Raw genomic sequence first — 22714 nt, 5'->3', positions numbered from 1 at the left:
GTCGTTGCAGTGTGCTAGGTTGGTTGCCCGGTCGGATGCCCCAGAACTGCCCCATTTTGGTTTTAGGGACCCGGACCTGGTGGCATCGCTTTAACCTAGGCTCCATCCGTACCTTCTGGTCCTTCCCTGGTGGGCGTGGTTCGCCCTGCTGCTGCTGGCTCCTAAATGTCAGAAGGTTTTGGAGTCAGGGCAGGGTTTGGTTGATGATCAGACTCAGGCGGCTTCGGGGGCTGCCCCATTTGAGACAGAGATGGAAGCATTCGAGCCTCAAGCCAAGGCTTCTGGGTCCTACCAACAGACCCCCTTCTTTGCTGCATTTCCCCTGAACTCTGCCTTTTCTTCAGGGATGGAGGGCATGAAGGATGGCTCTGCCCCTGGGCCTGGCTTGGAGGCTTCTGGGGCTGGGGAAGAGTTGTCCTGGGAAGCTAGGACCCCCTTGATCCCGCTTGGGTTTTGGTGCCCTTGTCGTGGGGTTTGTTGTTGCAGGGAGAGGGGCTTTCTTACCCCCCCTTCCTTGTACGAGTTTGATTTGGAGTTGGCTCCTCTCCAGGTTCGGTTCCGGGTTCCCTTGGGTTCCTCGGCTTCCTCTTTTCAGAGGTTTTCTGCCTCTTGCATCCCGCCCAAGGCTCTTGCAGTTTACCTCCTGTGAGACCTGAATTGTGCCTCTGTGATGGATCCATCCTCGTTTGAGTATGGTTCTGCTTCCCTGTATTAGGTTCATTATGAGCTTCTGGAGTCTTCCTGGCTGGCAACCTGCCCTTTCTTTTCTTAGGAAGCGTGGCACAGGTTTTCTTGGACCCGCACACTTGATTGGCGGGAGGCTGCTACCGTTCTGCAGGTTCACTTGGAGGCAATTTTGAGTGCCTCAATGCGTGCCTTTTCGCCCCTGTACTTCCTCAGGACGTTGGCCTTCAGCAGCTGTACCCACAGGTTCCCAACCCTTTCGGTTTCTTTGGCTGCTGAGGATTTTCATGCCAGAGGGCATTTGGCCTCGGTCTTGCATTTCTTTTCTCTTCTCGAGTTGTCCTCGGACTGGCTTGGGAAGGACTTGGAGGCGTTGAGTGCCGGGCCTTCATCTGGGTGCTGGCCTCGGCGACCAGGGCGTCAGCTGCTCTGTTGATGCTGTTTGCGCCGATACTCCAGGAGGCGGTGTCCCTGTTCTTTGCCTGTCACCTCATGTGTCGCCAGGTCGTCCTCGCTCTCTCCTTGGAATCCGCTTGAGCCCTGGCTCTTAGGTTTTCTTCGCCATTTTCTCTATTATTGTTTGCAGACAGTGATGCGACTCAGTTTTTGCAGGCGGCCTTGTCTAGTTGCTGTCCTCTTTTGGATATGTTGGTTCTCCTGGGTGGCCGTTCAATGGGCCTCTCGGAGGGGTTGTGCCAGAGCTTGGGGTTCTTCTGGTTGAGGTGGGCCCCGGGTCCCAGTTTCTGAGATGGCGCCTCCTTTGGATCTGGCGTTGTCTGCACTACTCATCAGCCAACTTCTCATAAGGGACGTCGGCCCTTCTGTGGGTCAGCCAATTGATGGGGTGTTGGGGGTGAGACTCGCGATGTTTGCCTATGCTTGGTCCCCCGATTCGTGGGCATTTCAGGTTATGCCTTCTGGCCTGTGGTGACGTTGAGCAGCTCCTCCTCCTCCTGGGGTTTCGAGGCAGGTTTCTTTCCCTTCGCTCTGTCGGGTCATCATGGAGTGGGTGTACTTGGGCGTGGCTGAAACGACCTCATCCCTCAGGTGGGTTTCCCGCATGTTTCTAGTCCCGAAACAGGAATGTGTGGATCTTTAGTAAATTCTGAACTTATCCTGTCTGAACTGATGAATTCCTTGCCGCTCCTTTCAGATGACCACTCTGTCCCAGGTCCAGCTTCTTTTGGAGCCAGGGTGTTGGATGGTGTCCCTGGATTTCCAGGACGTGCAGTGACATGTCCCGATTCATCCGAGGTTGAGGGACTGGTTAGGTTTCGTCAGGGGTGGCATGCTTACCGCTTTTGTTGCCTTCCTTTTGGCTTGAATCTGGCACCTCATATTTTCATGAGTCTTACCTGGGTTGTGATGGCCCATATGCATCTGCTACGAGTTCAGGTGTTGGCCTACCTCGACGACTAGTTAGTGTGGGCTCCCAGCCTTTCTGCATGTCTGCTCGCCAGGGGTGTGATTCTATCTCGGCTCGCCGGGTTTGGGTTCCTGGTGAACTGGAGTAAGTTCTATCTAGTTCCACCCTGCATTCGGACCTGGCTGGGCCTCGTATGGAATTCTCGGACCGCTTCCATCTCTCTTCCGCTTCCAGTGGAAGTGTTAATTTTAACTGATAAATCATGCCAGCATGATTTCTTTGCGATCTAAGTATGGCATAAGAGTGTGAACACCATACCGCAGGCCACAGTGTGGTCGGGTCGATTGTAAAACCCATGTTGGGTTCCAATTTGTGGTCTCCATAACCTCCCAGTGTATTCAGTAGGGTTGCGGGTTGGTCGGCTTTCGTACCATTGTGGCCGAGTCAGTTAGGGCAGGTGTCTGGGATTCACCAGAAAACAAGTTTGAGTCACTCCATTGCCTCATAAAGATTTTCACTGATATATCATGCTACTGTGATTACTATGTGATGTTTACTCTCCATCTGGAACCACTAAAAGCAAGCCAAGTAAAAATTGTTAATTACATAACCAAGATCCGAGGTCAGCCTAGCTAATCAAATCTTGCACTAAACTGTACAACATTGAATATGTTTCACTTTTTTTAAATTTTATTGACTTAACCCCTCAACTGTGCAACGCACCTGCAGGCACTCGACAGGGGGTGAGCAACACGCCTCCAGAATTTTATATTTTTATTGTACAATTGAAAAATCCCACGGCTACATGAGGTTCACATCAGCTTCCTCAGGGCTCTTGTAACATTCCCTGGTGTGAGAGCCTCAGTACTGAGTGGCTGACGCATGCAGCATGAGTTCACAGCACTGCTGTTCAGCTTGTGACCACAGCATCGCCTAATAATGTCAAAATATATATGTAACCGGTAATATTTAGTCATAATAGTATTACAGAAGAGCCTGAGTGTGATAATGACTGGTTATAATGTTCAAATATCAGTGAATAAATGCTGTTCATGATGTTCACAGTGCTAGCCACAGCACCACAGCATTATTTCGTCCATCTAGGAATCTTCAAATGACTTCTTATGTTACTTAACAAAATAAACTTGTGGTCCATTATTCATTTCTAGGATTTAGTGACCAGGATTGTGATAACAGCAAGATTGTGGTGGTAATTAGCACTGTGCGTAGTATTGTGGGAGGAGGATGTTTGGTGAGGGAGGGAGGGAGGGAGAAGATCGAGGTAGCGTCACTGTGTGGCAACCACTCGTTTTGCTCACCATATAAGCTTAGTGCTTAGCTATAGTGAACACATATGTACATGGGTATATACAATGTGTGTATATAGTGTAATAACAGCAACAAGAGTATATTGGGAGGAGCCATTTTGGTGAGGGAGTTGGCGTTGTACTCATAGCATCGTCGTCTGCTGTGTGACTTGTCATGCAGTGTATGATGGCCAGTGTGCTGTTTGGACACAATACCAGCTTAGTTGTATAGTTATGGTGAATAAAACATGTAGATAGGTATACATAACATGTTTAAATAGTGTAATAAAAACAATAACAGTATGGTGGGAGGAGGAATGATGGCGAGTAAGGTGTTGGAGGAGTGAGGGAGGACTGGCTGGATGTGGCAGCTCACACTCACGAAGTTCTGAGTGTGTTGATTTTAAATGTAGTGTGTGATAGTGTATAGTGTGTAAATATGTTGTAAATATACATAAATGAACATGAAACATTGCTGTGAATAACAGTATTGTGGGAGGAGGGGGTGATGGCGAGTACAATGTTGGCGGAGTGAGGGAGGACTGGTTGGGTGTGGCAACATACACTCACGGAGCTCTGAGTGTGTTTTGGTGTGTGTACTGTATATAGTGTGTGATACTGTATAGTGTGTAAATAGATTGTATTATACATAAATTAGCATGATACATTGGAAATATGTGCAGGATATGTGAACACGTGTCATGCATGTAACATAGTTTCTTCGAACAGTACGGACGTTCTACTGCCATAATATAGTGTAAGTGCTCATTATACATAGGATTAGCATGAAAAAACAAATAAAATGTATTTGGAACTGTGTGCAAAAAATGAACAAAAATATATTCGTGGCAACTCGCACGTCTTGAGCCGAGCGCCCTACTGGCCCCAGACGCGTACGCCACGGGCGAACAGGGAATGAAGACGTCACAGGCGAGCTTACGGACCCCATAGCAGCCAAAGTAAGTACAATTTCAACTTTCTGTTCACATATCCATACTCAGGGAAGGGTTTTTGACACTCGAAAAAGAAAAGAATTTTTTCCAGAGAATTTATTTCCTGCGCACTGGGGGGGAGGTCCCGTATTTGGAAGCCGAGCAGCCCAGTAGTTAAACTTGTTTTTTCAAGTGCAATGATGCACTGGGCTGCCAATATTATTTTTTTTTTCACAATGTGTAGAATATTGGTACATGCAGATATATTCCTGTCACAAATTCTTTGAACAAAGAAACATTATTTGTGCTATTATTACACTACAGCATACTGTATAGGCATGTTGTATATAAACTATCTAAATTTGTGTACATCATAATGAACCACTAAGCTGTTCTGGTGGACCCAAACACAGAATGGCATCAATATGCTAGACACCTAATGACACCACCTGACTTACCAATGCTTCCAATATAATATGCATATTGCTAACTCTAGGCATAATGCCGCTCTTATTTTAAAATTACTGGTCACTAAATCCTGAATATTAATCATTTTCCACATGTTTATTTTTTAATGGTAGATTAGAAAAACTACAAGAGGTAGTTTCATGATGCACGAAACAATGGCTGAATGCTGTGGCTGTCTGCATCATGCAGTGAACATCATAACTAGCATTGTGTTTACCGATATTTGATCCTCGTCTTCATCACAGTCAGGATCAACTATGATACTGTACTATCATCTCAAAATAATCTGTTATTTATTTGTCTTCATAATTAAGCAATGGTGTGGGCGCTAGCTGCATGGAAGTTTGGAAGTGCTGTGAGTTGCTGCAACATGCGCTACCCTTGGTTGTTCTCTCGGTACTGAGGCTCTCACTGCCAGGAGGAATATGACGTTATATTTTTTTCCTAAGATGGCATCTGTTTACTGGAGGTCTGTAGTCCCGTGTACCCGCAGGAGTTTTGAATTGTTTACTATACCTACAAACTTGTTTTCTCGGTGAGCGCACCACCCATCAAACGAGATATCTCAGTGGGCACAGTACACATGTTAAATTGTCAACTAAAGATAACTAGAAATGTTGATAATACACTGAAATAAAACAATAATCAGATAAGTACAGTCAAAAAGCATCTGGATGATTAGATTTGGTTACTCACCATAGTATTCAACTGTCTGCAGGACACTCATGTATGTCTTGACACTTGCTACTAATTCTGATGGCTTGGCAATCTCATTGGTGTCAGGATTGTACATAACCATCCCAACTAAGGCCCGTGTGAACCTGACAAAGTTCTCATTGTTAGAAGTGTACATGTCAAACCCAACAACTTTATAAGTAAACTTGACAGTACATATTATAACTACAGTATTATTTATAACTATTCTTTATCTCGGGTTTATAACTATTGTATATTAAAAACCCGAGACGTACAAATTACAACACATCCTCCACTTTGCTGAATATTGAAAGTTGAAGTTTATTTGATTTATGGTTAGTAACAGCTGTTGAAATTCTTTGGTAAAATGAAAAAGAGGACACTTATACTTCTAGGAATACTGTATAGCCATGAGCCACATGTTGTAGCTCATGGGGCCTATCTGGCATTCACCACGCCACCAGTTTAATCTTCACTCTGTTCCAGTGATTTTCTCATGGATACATCATGCTATTGTGATTTCCTTGTGTATCAAAGTATTACTGTATCATTTTTTTTTTAATTTATTCTAAAATATTTTACACATGGAAAATACAATGCAATATCACAAAATTAACTCACCTTTGTTCAAGATGCTGATATAGATATTCACGAGGAGCAAAGGTATATTCCCAAACCTGGATTTGACTAGCAGTAATTTATGGCAAAGCAAAGTTCAGTTAGAGCCATGTGAAGCTTATCCATTCTGAAATATAAAATGTTTGCCTATATTAATGATTTCAAAACTTTAATTGCTTGGCATTCAGATTGCATTTATATACTGTATATGAACATATACAGGATGTGTATATATATGCAGTATGTTATGTATAAAGTACATAAATGTATGCATTGTATGGGTGAATAAATGACTGCATATATTTATCAATCAATGATGTACACAGACAGTAAATGTATGTGCAGTGTGCATGTTAGCAGTACATGTTATATACACCATGCCATGTATGCATAGTATGGGTGTATACCTTCTTGATACCTGCTTGATGGGGTTCTGGGAGTACCGAGTACTTCTACTCCCCAAGCCCGGCCCGAGGCCAGGCTTGACTTGTGAGAGCTTGGTCCACTAGGCTGTTGCTTGGAGCGGCCAGCAGGCCCACATATCCACCACAGCCAGGTTGGTCCGGCAATTTTTTTAAAAAACAATCTAGTTTTCTTGACCAGACCACACACTAGAAATTGAAGAGACGACGACGTTTCTAGTTTCTAGTTTTCTAGAATCTAGTTTTCTCTTGAAGATGTCCATGGTTGTTCTAGCAATATTTCTTATAGTCGTTGGGAAGACGTTGAACAACCCGCGGACCTCTGATGTTTATACAACGTTCTCTGATTGTGCCTATGGCACCTCTGCTCTTCATTGGTTCTATTCTGCATTTTCTTTCATATCGTTCACTCCAGTACATTGTTATTTTACTGTGTAGATTTGGGACCTGGCCCTCCAGTATCTTCCACGTTTATATTATTTGGTATCTCTCTCGTCTTCTTTCTAGTGAGTACATTTGAAGAGCTTTGAGATGATCCAAATAATTTAGGTGCTTTATCGCGTCTATGCGTGCCATATATGTTCTTTGTATTCCATCTATTTCAGTAATCTCTCCTGTTCTGAAGGGGAAAGCGAGTCTCAAGTTCTCGTAATCCATCCTATCATTTTTCTGGCTGACGCGATATTTGCTTGGTTATGCTCCCTAAACGTTAGGTCGTCGGACATCATTATTCCCAAATCCTTGACATGCTGTTTTCCTACTATGGGCAGATTCAATTGTGTTTTGTACCCTGTATTATGTTTCAGATCCTCATTTTTGCTGTACCTGAGAACCTGGAATTTATCACTGTTAAATATCATGTTTTTTCTGCTGCCAAATTGAAAACTTTGTTAATATCTGCTTGTAGTATTTCAATGTCTTCAGCAGAGGTAATTTTCATGCTGATTTTTGTGTCATCTGCAAAGGATGAGACAAAGATGTGACTTGTATTTTTGTCTATATCTGATATGAGAATAAGGAAAAGCAGTGGTGAAAGGACTGTACCTTGAGGTACAGAGCTTTCAACTGCGCTAGGACTCGATTTGATTTGGTTGACTGTTACTCTTTGTGTTCTGTTCAACAGGAAATTGAGTATCCAGCATCCTACTTTACCAGTTATTCCCATTGACCTCATTTTGTGTGTTATCACTCCATGGTCACATTCGTTGAATGCCTTTGCAAAGTCTGTGTATACAACACCTGCATTTTGCTTTTCTTTTAAAGCTTCTGTGATTTTGTCATAGTAGGTTGAATAACTGTGACAGACAGGATCTTCCTGCTTTAAATCCATGTTGTCCTGGGTTGAGTAGCTCATTATTTTCCATAAAATCTAGAAATTTGATTCCTAATCACTCCTTCAAAAACTTTTATCATGTGTGATGTTAGGGTAACTGGTCTATAATTTTTTGCCAAGGCTTTACTACCCCCCTTGTGCAGAGGAGCTATATCTGCAGACTTAAGTCCTGCTGGTATCTCCCCTGTATCCAGGCTCTGTCTCCATGTTACGCCAAGCGTTCGCGCTACAGGAACTTAACATTTCTTAATGAATATTGAATTCCACGAGTACAGGCCCAGGAGCTGAGTGCATGGGCATATTGCCAATTTCTCTTTCAAAGTCTTCTGAGTTCGCGTTAATATCCGTTATATTATCTGCAGCTTGAGCGTCATTCATAAAGAGGCTGTCTGGATCATCAACTTTCATGTTGTTTATTGGTGTGCTAAATATAGCCTCATACTGGCTTCTTAGAATCTCACTAAATTTCTTTGTTGTCCTCTGTGTACGTACCTTCAGTTGTAATTAAAGGTCGAATACTGGTAGAGATTTTTTATTTTGCGTACGTGAAAAATATTTTGGATTTCTCTTTCTCTCTTGTATAGCTTTCTGTTCCAATTCCATTTCCTCAAACTCGTATGATTGCTTCAACGTTTCCTCTATTTCCTCAATCTCCCTGTATAGGTTTATTTTCTTTTCTTGTGATAGTCGTGTCTGTCGAAGCATTTCTGTTATTTTTTCCTTCTCCTGTACATATATACAGGACATATACATGTCTGAGTTCTCTTTCTAGAACGGTCCTCTTTCTGACCCTCCTCACAGGCACGTGCTTCAAGCAGACCTTGTATGCTTCATCTATCAGTTGAGCTATTCCCTAAGTGGGAGTTTTGTAGCTTAAGATCGTCTCCCATTGAATGTTTGCAAGGTCTACATTTATTTTTTTCCCAGTCGATCCTCTTATTGTTGAAATTGAATTGATTGAATACTCCTTCTCGCTTATTGGGCCTCTTGGACCTACTACCGTTATTTATGCTAGTTTGCACTTCAATGAGCGTATGGTCTGAGTATGTAGTATCTGAGATTGTAATGTCTCTGATTAGTTCATCATTGTTTGTAAATAACAAGTCTAGTGTGTTTTCGTTTCTAGTTGGTTCTGTAATCTGTTGATTGAGCGAGAATTTGTCACATAATCTCAACAGTTCTCTGACCTGTGGTTATTTCCCGGGTGGTTCCCTGCAATGACATTTTTGTTTGCCATTCTCCATCTTAGACTTGGTAAACTGAAATCTCCAAGGAAGATAATATCTGGAGCTGGGTTTGCTATATTATCAAGTATGTTCTCTATTGCATCTGCTCTGTAAAGTCCTTAACTGTTGTATCTGGCAGTTTATATACTAGAATAATAATTAGGTTTATTTTTTCTATCTTAATTCCAAGTACCTCTACCACCTCATTAGTAGAGTTTAGTAGCTCTGTGCATACCAGGTCCTCTTTAATGTACAGACCTACTCCTCCATTTGACCTAGTTTCTCTATCACATCTATATTAATTACAATTTGGAATCCAGATTTCACTATCCATGTAATCTTTTGTATGAGTTTCCGTGAATGCCCCAAATATTGAATTTGACTCTAATAGGAGGCCATTTATGAACTTAACTTTATTTCTTGATTTTGACTTTAGGCTTTGTATGTTTGCAAATATGAATGATTTTCCATATTGTCTCACTTCTGGAAGGTTTTGGTAGTTCTCCCTCCTCTCCACCATGACCCAGGGTGTGTTGTTGTGGCAATGGTTTGTCCAGTTTTGGACTTGGTACTGAGGAGTGTGGTAGTTTCTATGTAGTTGGGGGGTGTAGTATGTGCACGTTTGATGACAAATTGTTATCCAGTCTTGTTCAATTCCCCCTCTCCATCCGTACTCCTGCAACGTTTCTGCCAGTCTGTTCCTCCCTCTGTTTCTGCTTGCCACTAAGAAATTTCCAGGGCTATTATATTGGACTTCCTCTCTTATGTAGCTCTGTATAGCTCTCGCGTGAAAATCAGGGCAATGAAGATCGCAGCATTTCCTCTCATTCACTGAGAGTTTACATAACTTAGGGTGGAAATATCTACACGCTGTACCAAAACGACATCTGCCCTTCCTTAACATGTTTCGGCATTTTCGGGGATGCACGAATGTGCATTCCGTGCCTCTAGTCCCATATCTGCACTTTCCTTGTGTATAATATCTGTAAATATTTTCATCTGTGCTTGTATTCTGATTGTTTGTTCCTATGCATGCCTTGGCTACCTCTGTGTTACAAATGTTGCATACAATCCCTACAACACTCCTCCAAAGTGACTTAAAGCAGCTGCCAAACGTCTCCATGTTGGGTTTGTGGTGTAGAGGTTGTCTGTTCCTCTATTTGTGATTTATTGTCGATTTATCCCTTGATGACTATAGTAATTTTACTATTTATAATATTATATGAATATATTTATAATATTATATGTATGTAAATATAATATGTATACAGTATATTTATAATATTATATATGTTTATTTGTTCAACTTTATGTGGAGGTATTTATTGCACGGTGGAGAAAATGGTCCTAGCGGGGTATACAGCTGATCGTCGTCGTTGTCCCAGGTCACGGGATGGATGCCACCCATTGCCAGTTCCTTGATTTATAACACTGATTATTTGCCTGTATTACCTTAAGGGATTTTCTTATTTCTTTCCGGCTTGCAATGGTATTCACTTACTCTATTACTAATTTCTAAATCCCAATTCCGGTATTACAATATATATTGCCAGTATATTATTACTGAGGAACGTCCCGTACACTGTGTAGGCCTCATGGCATTGGTTGTAAACACTGCCTAGTGATGCCTCCGTGCCACAATTATACATTTCTAGTTTCTCTATGTGCAATTCTCTTACACTTTCCACTTATTTATGTGTTGTGTTACATGTTCCACTTCACTGTTTAACATATCACTGCTTGCTATATTTGATATATATTGCCTATATGCATGCAAGTGCTTATCTATCAATATTTATGATTTGGAGAGCACTATTTGACTCCTAAGCCATCTACAGACTATTAGTACTGTACCTGGTGCACTTATATCTTCCAAAGATTGAGCACACTATCTGCTTGATACCTGTTTGATAGGGGTTCTAGGAGTTCTTCTACTCCTCAAGCCCGGCCTGAGACCAGGCTTGACTTGTGGAGTTTGGTCCACCAGGCTGTTGCTTAGAGTGGCCCGCAGGCCGTTCCAAGAAGGCCCATTCATCATCTATACACTTACGACCCTAGATGGAGGTGGCTTCTACCACATCTGCTTACAAAGCATTCCACTTGTTTGTGACCTACACTGCACTTGAGTAATTTCTCACATCCCTCCAATTAATTAATTTCAAATTTTGGTTTGTTCCCCCTCTTAATTCTAGTTTCCATTATCTATAAAAGACTGTTCCTGTCTACTTTGTCAATTGCTTTCAGTATATTGTATGTTGTAAATACAGTATGTCTCCTCTGGTTTTTAGACAGAGTTCGCTCAACTTGACTTAATAGACAGTTCCATTATATCTGCCATCAGTATAGTTACATATGCGGTTTCTAATTTTCATATAATTCTTTGCAAGATGACTCCAAGCCAGAGCTGCATATTGAAGAATTGGCCTGATTCACACTGTGTTAGTATGAGTCATACTGACTCACTGCTCTGAAAGTCCTTGTGTTTAAGTATTGAAAGGCAGTCCTTGTGCTTGCTGATCTCAAATAGCCCATACTTCCACATCATTCAGTTTGTGTGCCACTTTGGCATTAGGTTCAATCCCAAATCCATTTATTTTTTTCCAGACACCAATAGTTGCGTCCATTTACTCTGTAGCCACAATAATAATTTTAGGATAAATAAAGATAAGTAAATTAATTAAATCACAATCTCATACAAATATAACCTCTAAGTGAAAATAGGGAAGGGGAGGAGGGAATTCTGTAATACTGTACAGTCAACCAAGTGCTTTACGAACCGCTTTTTTCCAAAAATGTTTATTATTCAATTTGGGTTAATTTGAATAAAAAACCAGAGTTGAATATAATGAAACTCCATATTCTGGGTGCGACCCGGAAGCTTCCCGGAGCTATCCAGGCTGATATGATAATGTCAAGCTTTGGCATCAGTCATGTGTATGGAGTTCTGTGGGCCTACTGGGGACCACGAATCAGAACCTGACCCCATTAGAGCGGCATGGGAAGCAATGTCCTATAGAAACCCCTATGTAGTTGGAAGTATTCTATGTCTGCCATCGACCAAAAAGCTGAACAAGTGGATAGAACTTCCCTAGAAGAACCCTGCAAATGAGCATGACATCAAACATCGCGGCGCCGCTGTCTGCGCAGCTTTCCCCTCCCCGGCAGGTGGAAGGGGGAGCCCCAGACCCTCTCGCTGGTTATTCACCCTTAAATTCTGAAGCTGGACATCAAAACACGTGAAAAACCGCTGACCGGGGGGGGAGGGATGTCAGGAAGCCTCTGGGTCTCACCATTTCATTAAATTCAAAGCTGGTTTTCTGGGGGAGCCCCTCTGGCTCCCCAGTGCTAACTACCAACAGAGGAAAATTAGAAGGACTTACCCGGGAGGCGGTCACTGCTCACACCGCAACTCGAAATCAAGACAACTGGCTACATCCGCCGACCCAAAGCGCCACAGACCCGATGAGGCCCAGGAACATTCATGAGGTAGCGAGCAGCCAAGACCCTGTTCGACCGCCAAAAACCCCGTGCCCGAATGTCAGCCCACGATATGTTGCCAAAGACGGCAGCAAGAGCAGCAAACTTACGAACGTCATGGGAACGGGAATAGACCGCAGGCTGGCAAGCCTTAACCCTTAAACTGCGCATGGCGTATATATACGCCCTGAGTAACATGTCCCATGGTGCGCATGGCGTATATATACGCCAAAGGGTGCCAGGCCTGATTCAAATGGCCCGCGGCTACACGGGGTTCACAGTAGCTTCCTCAGGGCTCTTGTAAACAGATGCCATTTAAAAAAAAATCGTGGGCAATATTCTCAGGTGTGAGAGGCACAGTACTGTTGGAGCAACTAAGGCTGGCGCACGCAGCATGAGCGAACAGCATTGCTGTTCAGCTTGTGACCACAGCATCGCCGAAAAATGTCAAAATAAATATATAATTGTTATTATTTGGCGATGACAATATTACAGATGACCCATGACTGATATAAATAACCAGGGTTGTGATAATAGCAGGATTGTTGTAATAATTAGCGCTGTGGGGGAGTGATGCTGAGAGACGGAGGGAGACAGCATCGTTTACTGACTGTGTGGCTAGCTGTTATTGTTTGCATTCACCATACCAGGTCAGTGGTTCTCTATGGTGAACACAAATGTAGATACTTATATATAATGTGTGTATTAGTGTAATAACAGCAAAAGGATTATGCTGGGAGGAGCCATATGGGTGACGGAGGTGACGTCGTCTGCACGATTTGTCTAGCTGTTTAGAGGGTGGCCACTATGCTCTTTGGGCGCACTACAAGCTTAGGTGTACAGTTACGGTGCATAAAACATGTAGATATTTATATATAATATGTGTATATAGGGTAATAACACTGCAAAAGGTATTGTTGGGGGAGAAAGTTTAGTGCGTGTGACCTTGAAAGAGTGAGGGAGCCGCCAGCCGCCATCTGTGTATAGCGACGACTCTTAGTGCCTGAACTAACTATATCAGCTTAGCTGTACAGTTGTGGTGAACAAAATATATACATACTTATATATAACGTCTGTATATAGTGTAATAACACCACAAATGGTATTGTTGGGGAAGAAAGTTTAGTGCATGTGTTGAGGGAGTGGCAGCAAGTGGCTGGCTGGTGTGTGGCGGTAACTCTTCGTTGCTTTTCGACTCTCAATACCAACTTAGTGGTTCGTTATGGTGACCAAAACATGCAGATACTTATATATAACCTGTGTATAGAGTGTAATAGCAACAAAACTATTTGTTTATTGTTTTATAAACATAATAATTGAATCACTAATATGCACATCATACTTTTGAGTATAGCGATTATTCACCACTTTTATTATATAAATATATTACAATACACACTATTGAATAATATTACTGCAAAAAAACTAAGAAAAAATCAATCGGAGACATTGAAACAATTAGGTAATAATATCTTTTTGGCAACTCCCATCTGTCAGCGCGGGTGACGCTGACCGGGTCTGACGACCTGCTCTGTCAACGCCCACTTTTTGCCAGACTTCCTCGGTCAATTGCACCCAAAATATGTCACCTACGATCTTTTTTTTATTTTTTCCGTGCTCAGGGGACACAAATTAACATGTTTAGAAGACGAAAAAAAATTTTTGAATTTTTTTTTTCTTGCGCACAGGGGTGTAAATGTCCCAAGGACCCCTGAGCAGTGTAAGGGTTAAAGAAATCTGATAAAGAAAGAGATCTAGGGGTGGTTCTAGATAGAAAACTATCACCTGAGGACCACATAAAGAATATTGTGCGAGGAGCCTATGCCATGCTTTCAAACTTCAGAATTGCTTTTAAATACATGGATGGCGATATACTAAAGAAATTGTTCACGACTTTTGTTAGGCCAAAGCTAGAATATGCAGCGGTTGTGTGGTGCCCATATCTTAAGAAGCACATCAACAAACTGGAAAAGGTGCAAAGACACGCTACTAAGTGGCTCCCAGAACTCAGGGGACACAAATTAACATGTTTAGAAGACGAAAAAAAATTTTTGAATTTTTTTTTTCTTGCGCACAGGGGTGTAAATGTCCCAAGGACCCCTGAGCAGTGTAAGGGTTAATAACCCTGCGGACGACCTGGGAGACCAGCACCTGTGAACAGGAAAGAAGGGAAACCGGATCAACCCAAACCGCGTCCCTGGACACAGAAGCTGCGATGCGCAAAAACAGCGGAGGGTCGCAACCGGACACAAAACATGATGCACCCTCGGCCTGACTAACCAAGCATCAATAACCCAAAGACCCCTCCGGAAAGCAGCAGTCTCATTCTTCGCCAGAAAAGAAGGAGACGGCTGCAGACGCACAAACCGATCGCCACGACCGAAATAACAGAAACCCCCTGCACCAGAGGAGAGCATGAAGCTCCCTGACCCGGCCCCCAGAGGCCAACGTCAACAGGAAAGGAGCCTCCAAGAAACAATCCAGAACCGAAAAGGCCACAAGAAACCGAGGAGAAGAGGGAAAAGAAAGCACCCTGTATAATGACCAGTATGGCTCAGGCAGTGCAGGAGCAGGCCGGAGGTGAAACAACGCATGAGATAGCTTGCGAAACAGCAGAGAAATAACATCAATACCGAAAAGCAAGTTGCAGCAGCTTCGCCATCGCCGCACGAGACAAGGCGACAGCATGTGGGAAGATGATGGCCCCCGAACCCCCACAAGAGAAGGACAAGACCACGCCAACAAAACGCAGCAAACCTAAGAAGGGACAGAAAGAAAAAGGAAGGACAGCCAAAAAAACCACACTGCCAACAAGAAGAAGCACGCAGGTGGGACACCATCAACGAAGTTACCTAACCACCAACAAATGCTGAGAGACTCGAGGCAGAACCGAACCAGCCCCGCCATGGACCGATCGAGCCTAGGAAGAGGTGGAGCCGCGGGAGGATCTTGGGTACGATCAGCCAGCAAAGCCAAGCCGGAAACCAAAGCCAGCAAGGAAGGAGATGGAACGTCTGCCGTACAGGAAACTCCCAAACGCTAGAGAGCTCACCAGGAGATCAGAGACCCTATGGTCCCAACGTGAGACTTGAGAGAAGGGGCACTGCAAGACCTCGAAAAAGCCAGCATGCAAGGTAAGCCAGGTAACCAGGAATCCAAACCAGGCAATAGGAGAGCCAAAAGGCACATACAAAACACACAACAATGTGTAGGATAAAACGAGAAAAACACAAGATAAAGACCAGAAGAACAGCCCTAGCACCAGCGGCTAGGGACAGGAGTGTAGTAAGAAGATGAGAAACGAGGAAGGCAAGCAGGAAATGAGAACGAAAGGGACACGACCAACAACACACAGAGCTGCTGTCATGTCCCAATACAACAAGACAAAACTGGAAAAGGTGCAAAGGTTTGCCACCAGACTAGTACCCGAACCGAGGGGTAGGAGCTACGAGGAGAGACTACGGGAATGAAACCTCACGTCACTGGAAGACAGAAGAGGTAGAAGGGGTATGATCACCACATACAAGATGCTCAGAGGAATCGATAGGTTAGATAAAGACAGACTAATGAACACAAGGGGGCACCTGCACTATCTTCTTGAGGTTATCTTGAGATGATTTCGGGGCTTTTAGTGTCTCCGCGGCCCGGTCCTCGACCAGGCCTCCACCCCCAGGAAGCAGCCCGTGACAGCTGACTAACACCCAGGTACCTATTTTACTGCTAGGTAACAGGGGCATAGGGTGAAAGAAACTCTGCCCATTGTTTCTCGCCGGCGCCCGGGATTGAACCCGGGACCACAGGATCACAAGTCCAGCGTGCTGTCATCTCGGCTGACCGGCACTAGGGGACACAGGTGGAAATTGAGTGCCAAAAGGAGCCATAGAGACGTCAGAAAGAAGTATTGCAGTAGACAAATGAATGCAGGAGGAAGATGCTGGTGGAGGCTGATTCCATACACAGCTTCAAGTGTAGATATGATAGAGCCCAGTAGGCTCAGGAACCTGTACATTAGCCGAGTGACAGGACCACAGACCAGAGCTCATCCCCTGCAAGCACAGCTAGGTAAGGACAACTAGGTGAGTACAGAGAATCCAACGTATATGGAAGGGTTAAGCTAGGAACTGCAAGACGGGCAAGGAATGAGCGACCCAGATAAGACACGAAAAACGGGGCCCGTGACCCACTGTGTAACAAATAACACAGACGAACAAGGAAGGCCCCAGGAAGAAGCACGCAAGGGCAAAACAAAACGCCACAACCAATCCCCAACACACATCTCCAGTATCAAAACTGCAGCAGAATGTCACCTCATAACATCCTGACACAGTGTAACATTTACCTCCACCATTTTACCTCGTAACATGGTGGAGGCGGAGCCCCTTGATTGACTCAAGCATGTGATGAACATGTATATGAGTGGGATCGAAAGTGTATAAATAGGTGCTGTCTTGTATGGGCCAATAGGACTTCTGCAGTCATCTTTGTTCTTATGTTCTCATATTTGTATCCGAAAACCATGAACCAGCACCTGGCCAAAATAGACGCCAGATCGCATAAACCCACCTGCAGAACGTAAGCACGAACGTGTCATGACACAACGTAGCCGAGAAGATTCCGGGAGCACCGCCAGAGGAAGAAGGCCAGAGCCGCACATGCAGGAGAAGAGTAGGGTAGAGGCGTATGAGTCGCCCCACACCCATATGCAGGGAAAACCCAGCATCCTCTCTGGAGTGGATATCCAGAACACCCCCAGTAGCTACGGGGCACAGACTGGAGAAATGAGAGGAGCAAGAGGTGAAGCACCCGAGAGAAAAAGGACGCAGAACACCAGCACTTGTGTACACCGCCCAGAACCAAAACAAACTCCCACGGTGCATGCACAGGACCTGAGGTCCGAACTGCACAATCCGCTCAGCGGGAAGGCGCTAACTAGCAGAATTTAAAATAAAGAAAAAGAGCAGTGCCGAGACAGAGCACAGAGACCAGATACAATTACAAAAGAACGAGACAAGACCGAAAACCAAGGAGAAGCACGGAAGAGGATCAACAAGCCCTAGAAAGGACTGGAGGGAAGCCACACCGGAAGACGACAGACATTCCAATAATACGGGAAGAAGTGAAAACCTTCCTAGACTCTCGAAAACACACAGAAGCAAGCACAAATCACGAAGACACACAAAGGCACAGTCGAACCCGAGACCAAAAGTCAAGCATAACCCCGAGAAGAGGGGAACATGACAGAGAAGTCCTGTCCCAAAGAAGAAGGGTGAGTAAATGGAGAAGAGTACCCACCGACAAGACAGAACTGACGGACCCAAGGGACAAAGAACCAAACCCATGGAGGGGCCGATGCCCAACAACTTGTATGTAGAGGGGGAAAAGGAAAAACCCCACTCCTTATAACCGCAAGCCGCACTCAGAGGGTAGAAAAACCTCGGCGGGGTCTAATGGGGCTCGAGGCCCCCCAAGTCAGCCCCTCTTCAGCCCCAGGGCCGAGCCATTCCCCGAAAGCCCCAGCCTCACAAGAAAAAGCCAGGGCAGCCGGAAAAGTACTAAGGAAGGGAGCCCACTGGTAGACTCATACAACACGGCTGGAGGAACAGGCTCGAATGCCTCCTGTCGCTACCCCGGAAGGGGAATTTCCCGAGACCACCCGACTCTCAAGACCATCGAAGCCCCGCCACCGACCCCGAACCCATAGATGGTGAGGATCTGGATGAAGGGAGGAAGGGGGGGGACCCGACTAGACCACAACAGGGAAAAGACAAGGGGGCACGGATGGAAACAAAACTGAAGCAACCAACACCCCCAAGCCCCGCCACAACAACCAAAAACAGGGCTGTCTCGGGGCTTCCAGGGAGCAAACAACCCAGCGCGTTGCCACCACCTGAACTCAACGTGCAACGCCCGTGCTACCTGCATCCGCAGTCAGCATAAGACTGAGTAACCGAGTCACAACAAGCAACAAAACTCGCAGGACTCCGGGCCGAAGGTGCCACCGACCCCACAGGCAGCAGACTGAGGCAAAAACAGGGAGAGTCATCCTGAAACAGGGGGACAGCAGCAGCCCTCGAACTCGCACAAAGTGAGGTGGGACTCCGGGGTCACATCCATTGGACTCACGCGTCCCCATGGGGATTCCCCAGGTCCTGAGACGGAACTCATGCTCAGGGAAGCCCAGGCAGGGTACTGCTAACCGGCGCCCAAGTCTACCAAACAACTTTCTAAGAACTGAACCCCTGGGAAGTGTACACTCACGAGGACCATGCAGGGGAAACTACCAGAAGAATGAAGAGTACTCAGAACACACGGGGCAAGAACCAAGGAAGACCCACCCCCCACCACGCAGGCAAACAAAAAGAAAAAGAAAACCCCGCAAGAGGACAGCATGCCAAGGCGGAATAGAGCTGGCTGTTATGATTAGTGAAAATAAGCTGTGTAGTACCTTGCACCCCTACCAGTGCAAACTGCCCCTACAAAAGGCAAACAAGGGACACAAAACACCTTAGCACACAAGGAGCGGCCAAAAACCAAGCAGTAAACGGCCTAGCAGTGGCAGAACCCAAGGAACTTGTGGAAGGTGGCCCCAAGCCCCAAGGGCAGTACTTACTGGTCACCTAGGGAAGGAAGCCCTAGGTGCATGCAGCCCGAGTACTGGAGAATCACTCCTGGCTCATGCACCACCTAGAAGACAGTCACCACACACAAGGCACAATGCTGAAACAACCACTGGAGCCAGGGCACACGACCGTTGCCTATAGCATCAGCCTCAGAACTGAAGGGCGGATAGCGGGCGTGAGAGTCTGGGGCTCTCCCTTCCCCCTCCCAGGGAGTGGGAAGCTGCGCAGACAAGGCGTGGGGAGGCGATGTGTGACATCATGCTCGTTTGCTCATTTCTTTTTGGGGAGTTCTATCCACTTGTTTGGCTTTTGATAGCAAATTTTCACCAGAATAAGGGATTTATTTTGGGACGCTTACCTTTCTGGGTGTCTGACCCGGTCGACGGCAGACATAGAATGTTTCCAACCACACGGAGGTTTTTATAGGCCATTGCTCCTCGTGCCTCTCTGAGGGGGCCAGGTTCTGGCTCGTGGTCCCTGGTAGGCCCACAGAAATCCATACACATGACTGATGCCAAAGACTGACATTATCATATCAGCCTGGATAGCTCTTGGGAGCCTAAGGGGCTCCCCCCAGAAAAAAAGCATTGAATGTAATGAAACGCCATTTTCTCGGTGAGCCCCAGGCCTGACAGCGGAGTGGACAGCACTTCGGATTCATAGTTCTGAGGTTCTGGGTTCAATCCCTGGTGGAGGCGGAAACAAATGGGCAAAAGTTTCTTTCACCCTGATGCGCCTGTTCACCTAGCAGTAAATAGGTACCTGGGAGTTAGAAAGCTGCTACGGGCTGCTTCCTAGAGGTGGGTAACAAAAAACCGGCGTTGAATGTAATGAAACGCCATTTTCTGAACGAGCCCCGGAGGCTCCCTGGAGCTTATCGGGCTAATGTATGTTATATTAGACCGGGACATTAGCTAAGGAGTTCAGACCTACCAGGGACCAGTGCCAGAACCTGGCCCCTTCAGAGAGGTTTCAGGGAGCAATGGCCCTGGAAAACCCCATTGTGGTTGGGGTTTTCCTAATCTGCCATCGACCAGGGGTTAGGCACCCAGAAAGGTAGGCATAACAAAACAAACCCCACATGGTAAAAAACTTAAACAAAAAACAGAACAGAGAGGTAGAAACTCCCTACAATCCCAAGCAAACAAGCAAATATCACACTTTACTGCCAAGCTGATCGTCCGCGCAGTCCTCCCCGCCCCGAGAGGGGGAGGGGGGAGCCCCGGACCTACCGCGCCGGCTGCCTAGCTTCAGTTCGGAAGCTAAGCATCAACCAACGTGAAAAAAACGCCGACCAGTGGGAGGGAGGGTTGCCAGGGAGCCTCCGGAGCTCACCCAGAAAATGGCGTTTCATTACATTCAACGCTGGTTTTCTGTGGGGAGCCCCTACGGCTCCATGGAGTTTCATACCCAAAGAGAAGGAAAAGAAAGGGCTAACCCGGGAGGCGGCCACCACAAAATCCGCAACGCGAAGCCGAGACAACAAGTTGCAACCTGCAACCCAAGGCAACAAGACCGCACAGGAGCAGATGCGCGTAAAGAATGGGCGGCCAAGAACCTGTGCGACCCTCGAATCTCTGCGCCCGAAATGAGCCCTAGACGTCACCAACACAGCAGCAAAATCTGCAAACGTCCGAACAGCGCAGGCACAAGGACAGACCGCAGGCTGGAAGACTGAAAAACTCTGCGGACGACCTGGAAGACCCGAGCCCTAAAAACAGGGAACGAAGGGAACCGGATCAACCCAAAGCGCATCCCCAGACACGGTACGCAGGCAACGGCAAAAGGCGCAACAGGACAACACAGGCTGCACCCCCGGCCAAACCAATCACGCATCAATAACCCAAGAACCCCTCCGGAAAGCAGCCGTCTCGACTGTCGCCAGGACAGAGAAAACTGCAAACGTACAAACCTACCACCAGTACCAAAGAGCAGAACTTGAACCGAAGGGGCTACCACAAACTGAGGAGAAGATAAGAAGGCACCCTGATCAAGGACAAGGACGGCTAAGGCGACGCATGATCAGGCCAGCGGTGAAACAAAACACGAGAAAGCATACGAAACGGGGCAGATGTAACGTCCACCCCGAACGCAAGCCGGAGCGGCTCTGCCAGCGCCGCACAAAACGAAGCGACAGTAAGAAACATCAAATACTTGTAGTCCTGAAAACCCAAGAAAGGACAAGACAACCTGATGCGAAAGAGAAGACAACCTACGAAGAGCAAGAAAAAGTGCAAAGAAATACCAGGAACATCATACTGTCGCCAAGACGAAGCTCGCAGGTGGGACACCGTCAACAAAGCCACCTGATCACCACAGAGATGGTGATACCCGCGTCAAAATACCAGACACGAAGAGCCGACGAGAAAGGTGAACCAGTCACGTATAGGACCGATCCGACCTGCCGAAAGAGGCGGAGCCACAAGAAAACGCCCCGGGATGGGACACCTATCAAGCAGTGTCTGAAAATAAAGCTGGGCCGGCCACCAAGGAACCATAAGGACTGCTCTCGTGGGAATGGACTGCAACCGAGCCAGAACCCGAAACAACAGCTAGACTGGGAGAAGAGGAACAGGTACCCCCACTGTGAACGACTAGCAGGCAGGTAAGGGCACCACATAAAATGGGCGACGCCTAGACCATGCCGACTCGAAGACGTCCATGGCCAGGAGTCCATACGTCTGGCAGAGCCAACAAAACGAGTCGGCGACGAATGGCCAATCCGCGAACAGAGGAATGAACCGAGACAGCTGTCCGCCAGGACACAGGACACACCCCGGACATGAACCTCACGGTTAGCCAAACCCCGAGAATCCAGCAAATGAACCACTCTAAGGAACCAACCCCAAAGGTCAACACCTAAGCGAAACCCTGTGGTTCCGGCAAAGAACCGCCAGAGAACAGTTCGAATGGAGCTGAATGGTAGAGCACCGAGTGACCCAAACCCTCCTGAAGCGCAAACCAGGACAGTCACGAACTCCCGAACCGTGCTGTTAACCTGACGGACGGACAGACCCCACCATCCCCATCCGACCTGGTGAGCACTGGTCGCAAAGCCCCAGCCGAGAGATGACCCGTCCGTGAACACACCGAACGAAGGCTCGGGGAGGTGCCAAGGCACGGAACCCCGAAAACCCCAAAGAGGAAGCTGGTGACGCTGCACCAACACAAGATCCCCGGAGGAACGAACCCAACGAGAGGCAGAAGGGGAGTCTCCAAAGGAACCAAACAGACGACGAAGCCAGACCCGACCCCACAGGGCAGAAGTTCAGAAGTTCACGTCGAAGTTCAGACTCCCGCACAACTGCTCGAGCAACCGCTGAGCAACCCGGGACCCCCTCATGAACAGCCGAAAGTGGGACCACAGCCGCAGCAACACTTCTGGAGGGAAAGACAAGGAGCGGCCCAAGAGCCCTAAACAAGGCCCAGCCAGGTCCGAACCCGGGATGCAAAAAGATGGAATGGCCTCCAGATCACCAGGAAACCAAACTTGGCGATCTGGAAAGAACCACACCCCTGGCGAGCAGACAAGCAGACCGACTGGGAGCCAACACCAGCCAGTCGT

General features: G+C 46.3%; 1 protein-coding gene across 1 annotated transcript in view; it reads right to left on the bottom strand.

The window, feature by feature from the left end:
- Hem (Nck associated protein 1 Hem) overlaps positions 1 to 22714 on the bottom strand; it is a 297069-nt gene that overhangs the window by 126700 nt on the left and 147655 nt on the right. Inside the window, 3 exon segments of the mRNA XM_045741430.2 lie at positions 5454 to 5578; positions 6075 to 6142; positions 6144 to 6198. Coding sequence (XP_045597386.2) covers positions 5454 to 5578; positions 6075 to 6142; positions 6144 to 6198 — 248 coding nt within the window.

The sequence above is a fragment of the Procambarus clarkii genome, chromosome 19, assembly GCF_040958095.1.
Source record: "Procambarus clarkii isolate CNS0578487 chromosome 19, FALCON_Pclarkii_2.0, whole genome shotgun sequence".
NCBI classification, from domain to species: domain Eukaryota; kingdom Metazoa; phylum Arthropoda; class Malacostraca; order Decapoda; family Cambaridae; genus Procambarus; species Procambarus clarkii.
The sequence above is the reverse complement of the archived record's forward strand: the minus strand, read 5'-3'. Positions and strand labels throughout refer to the sequence as shown.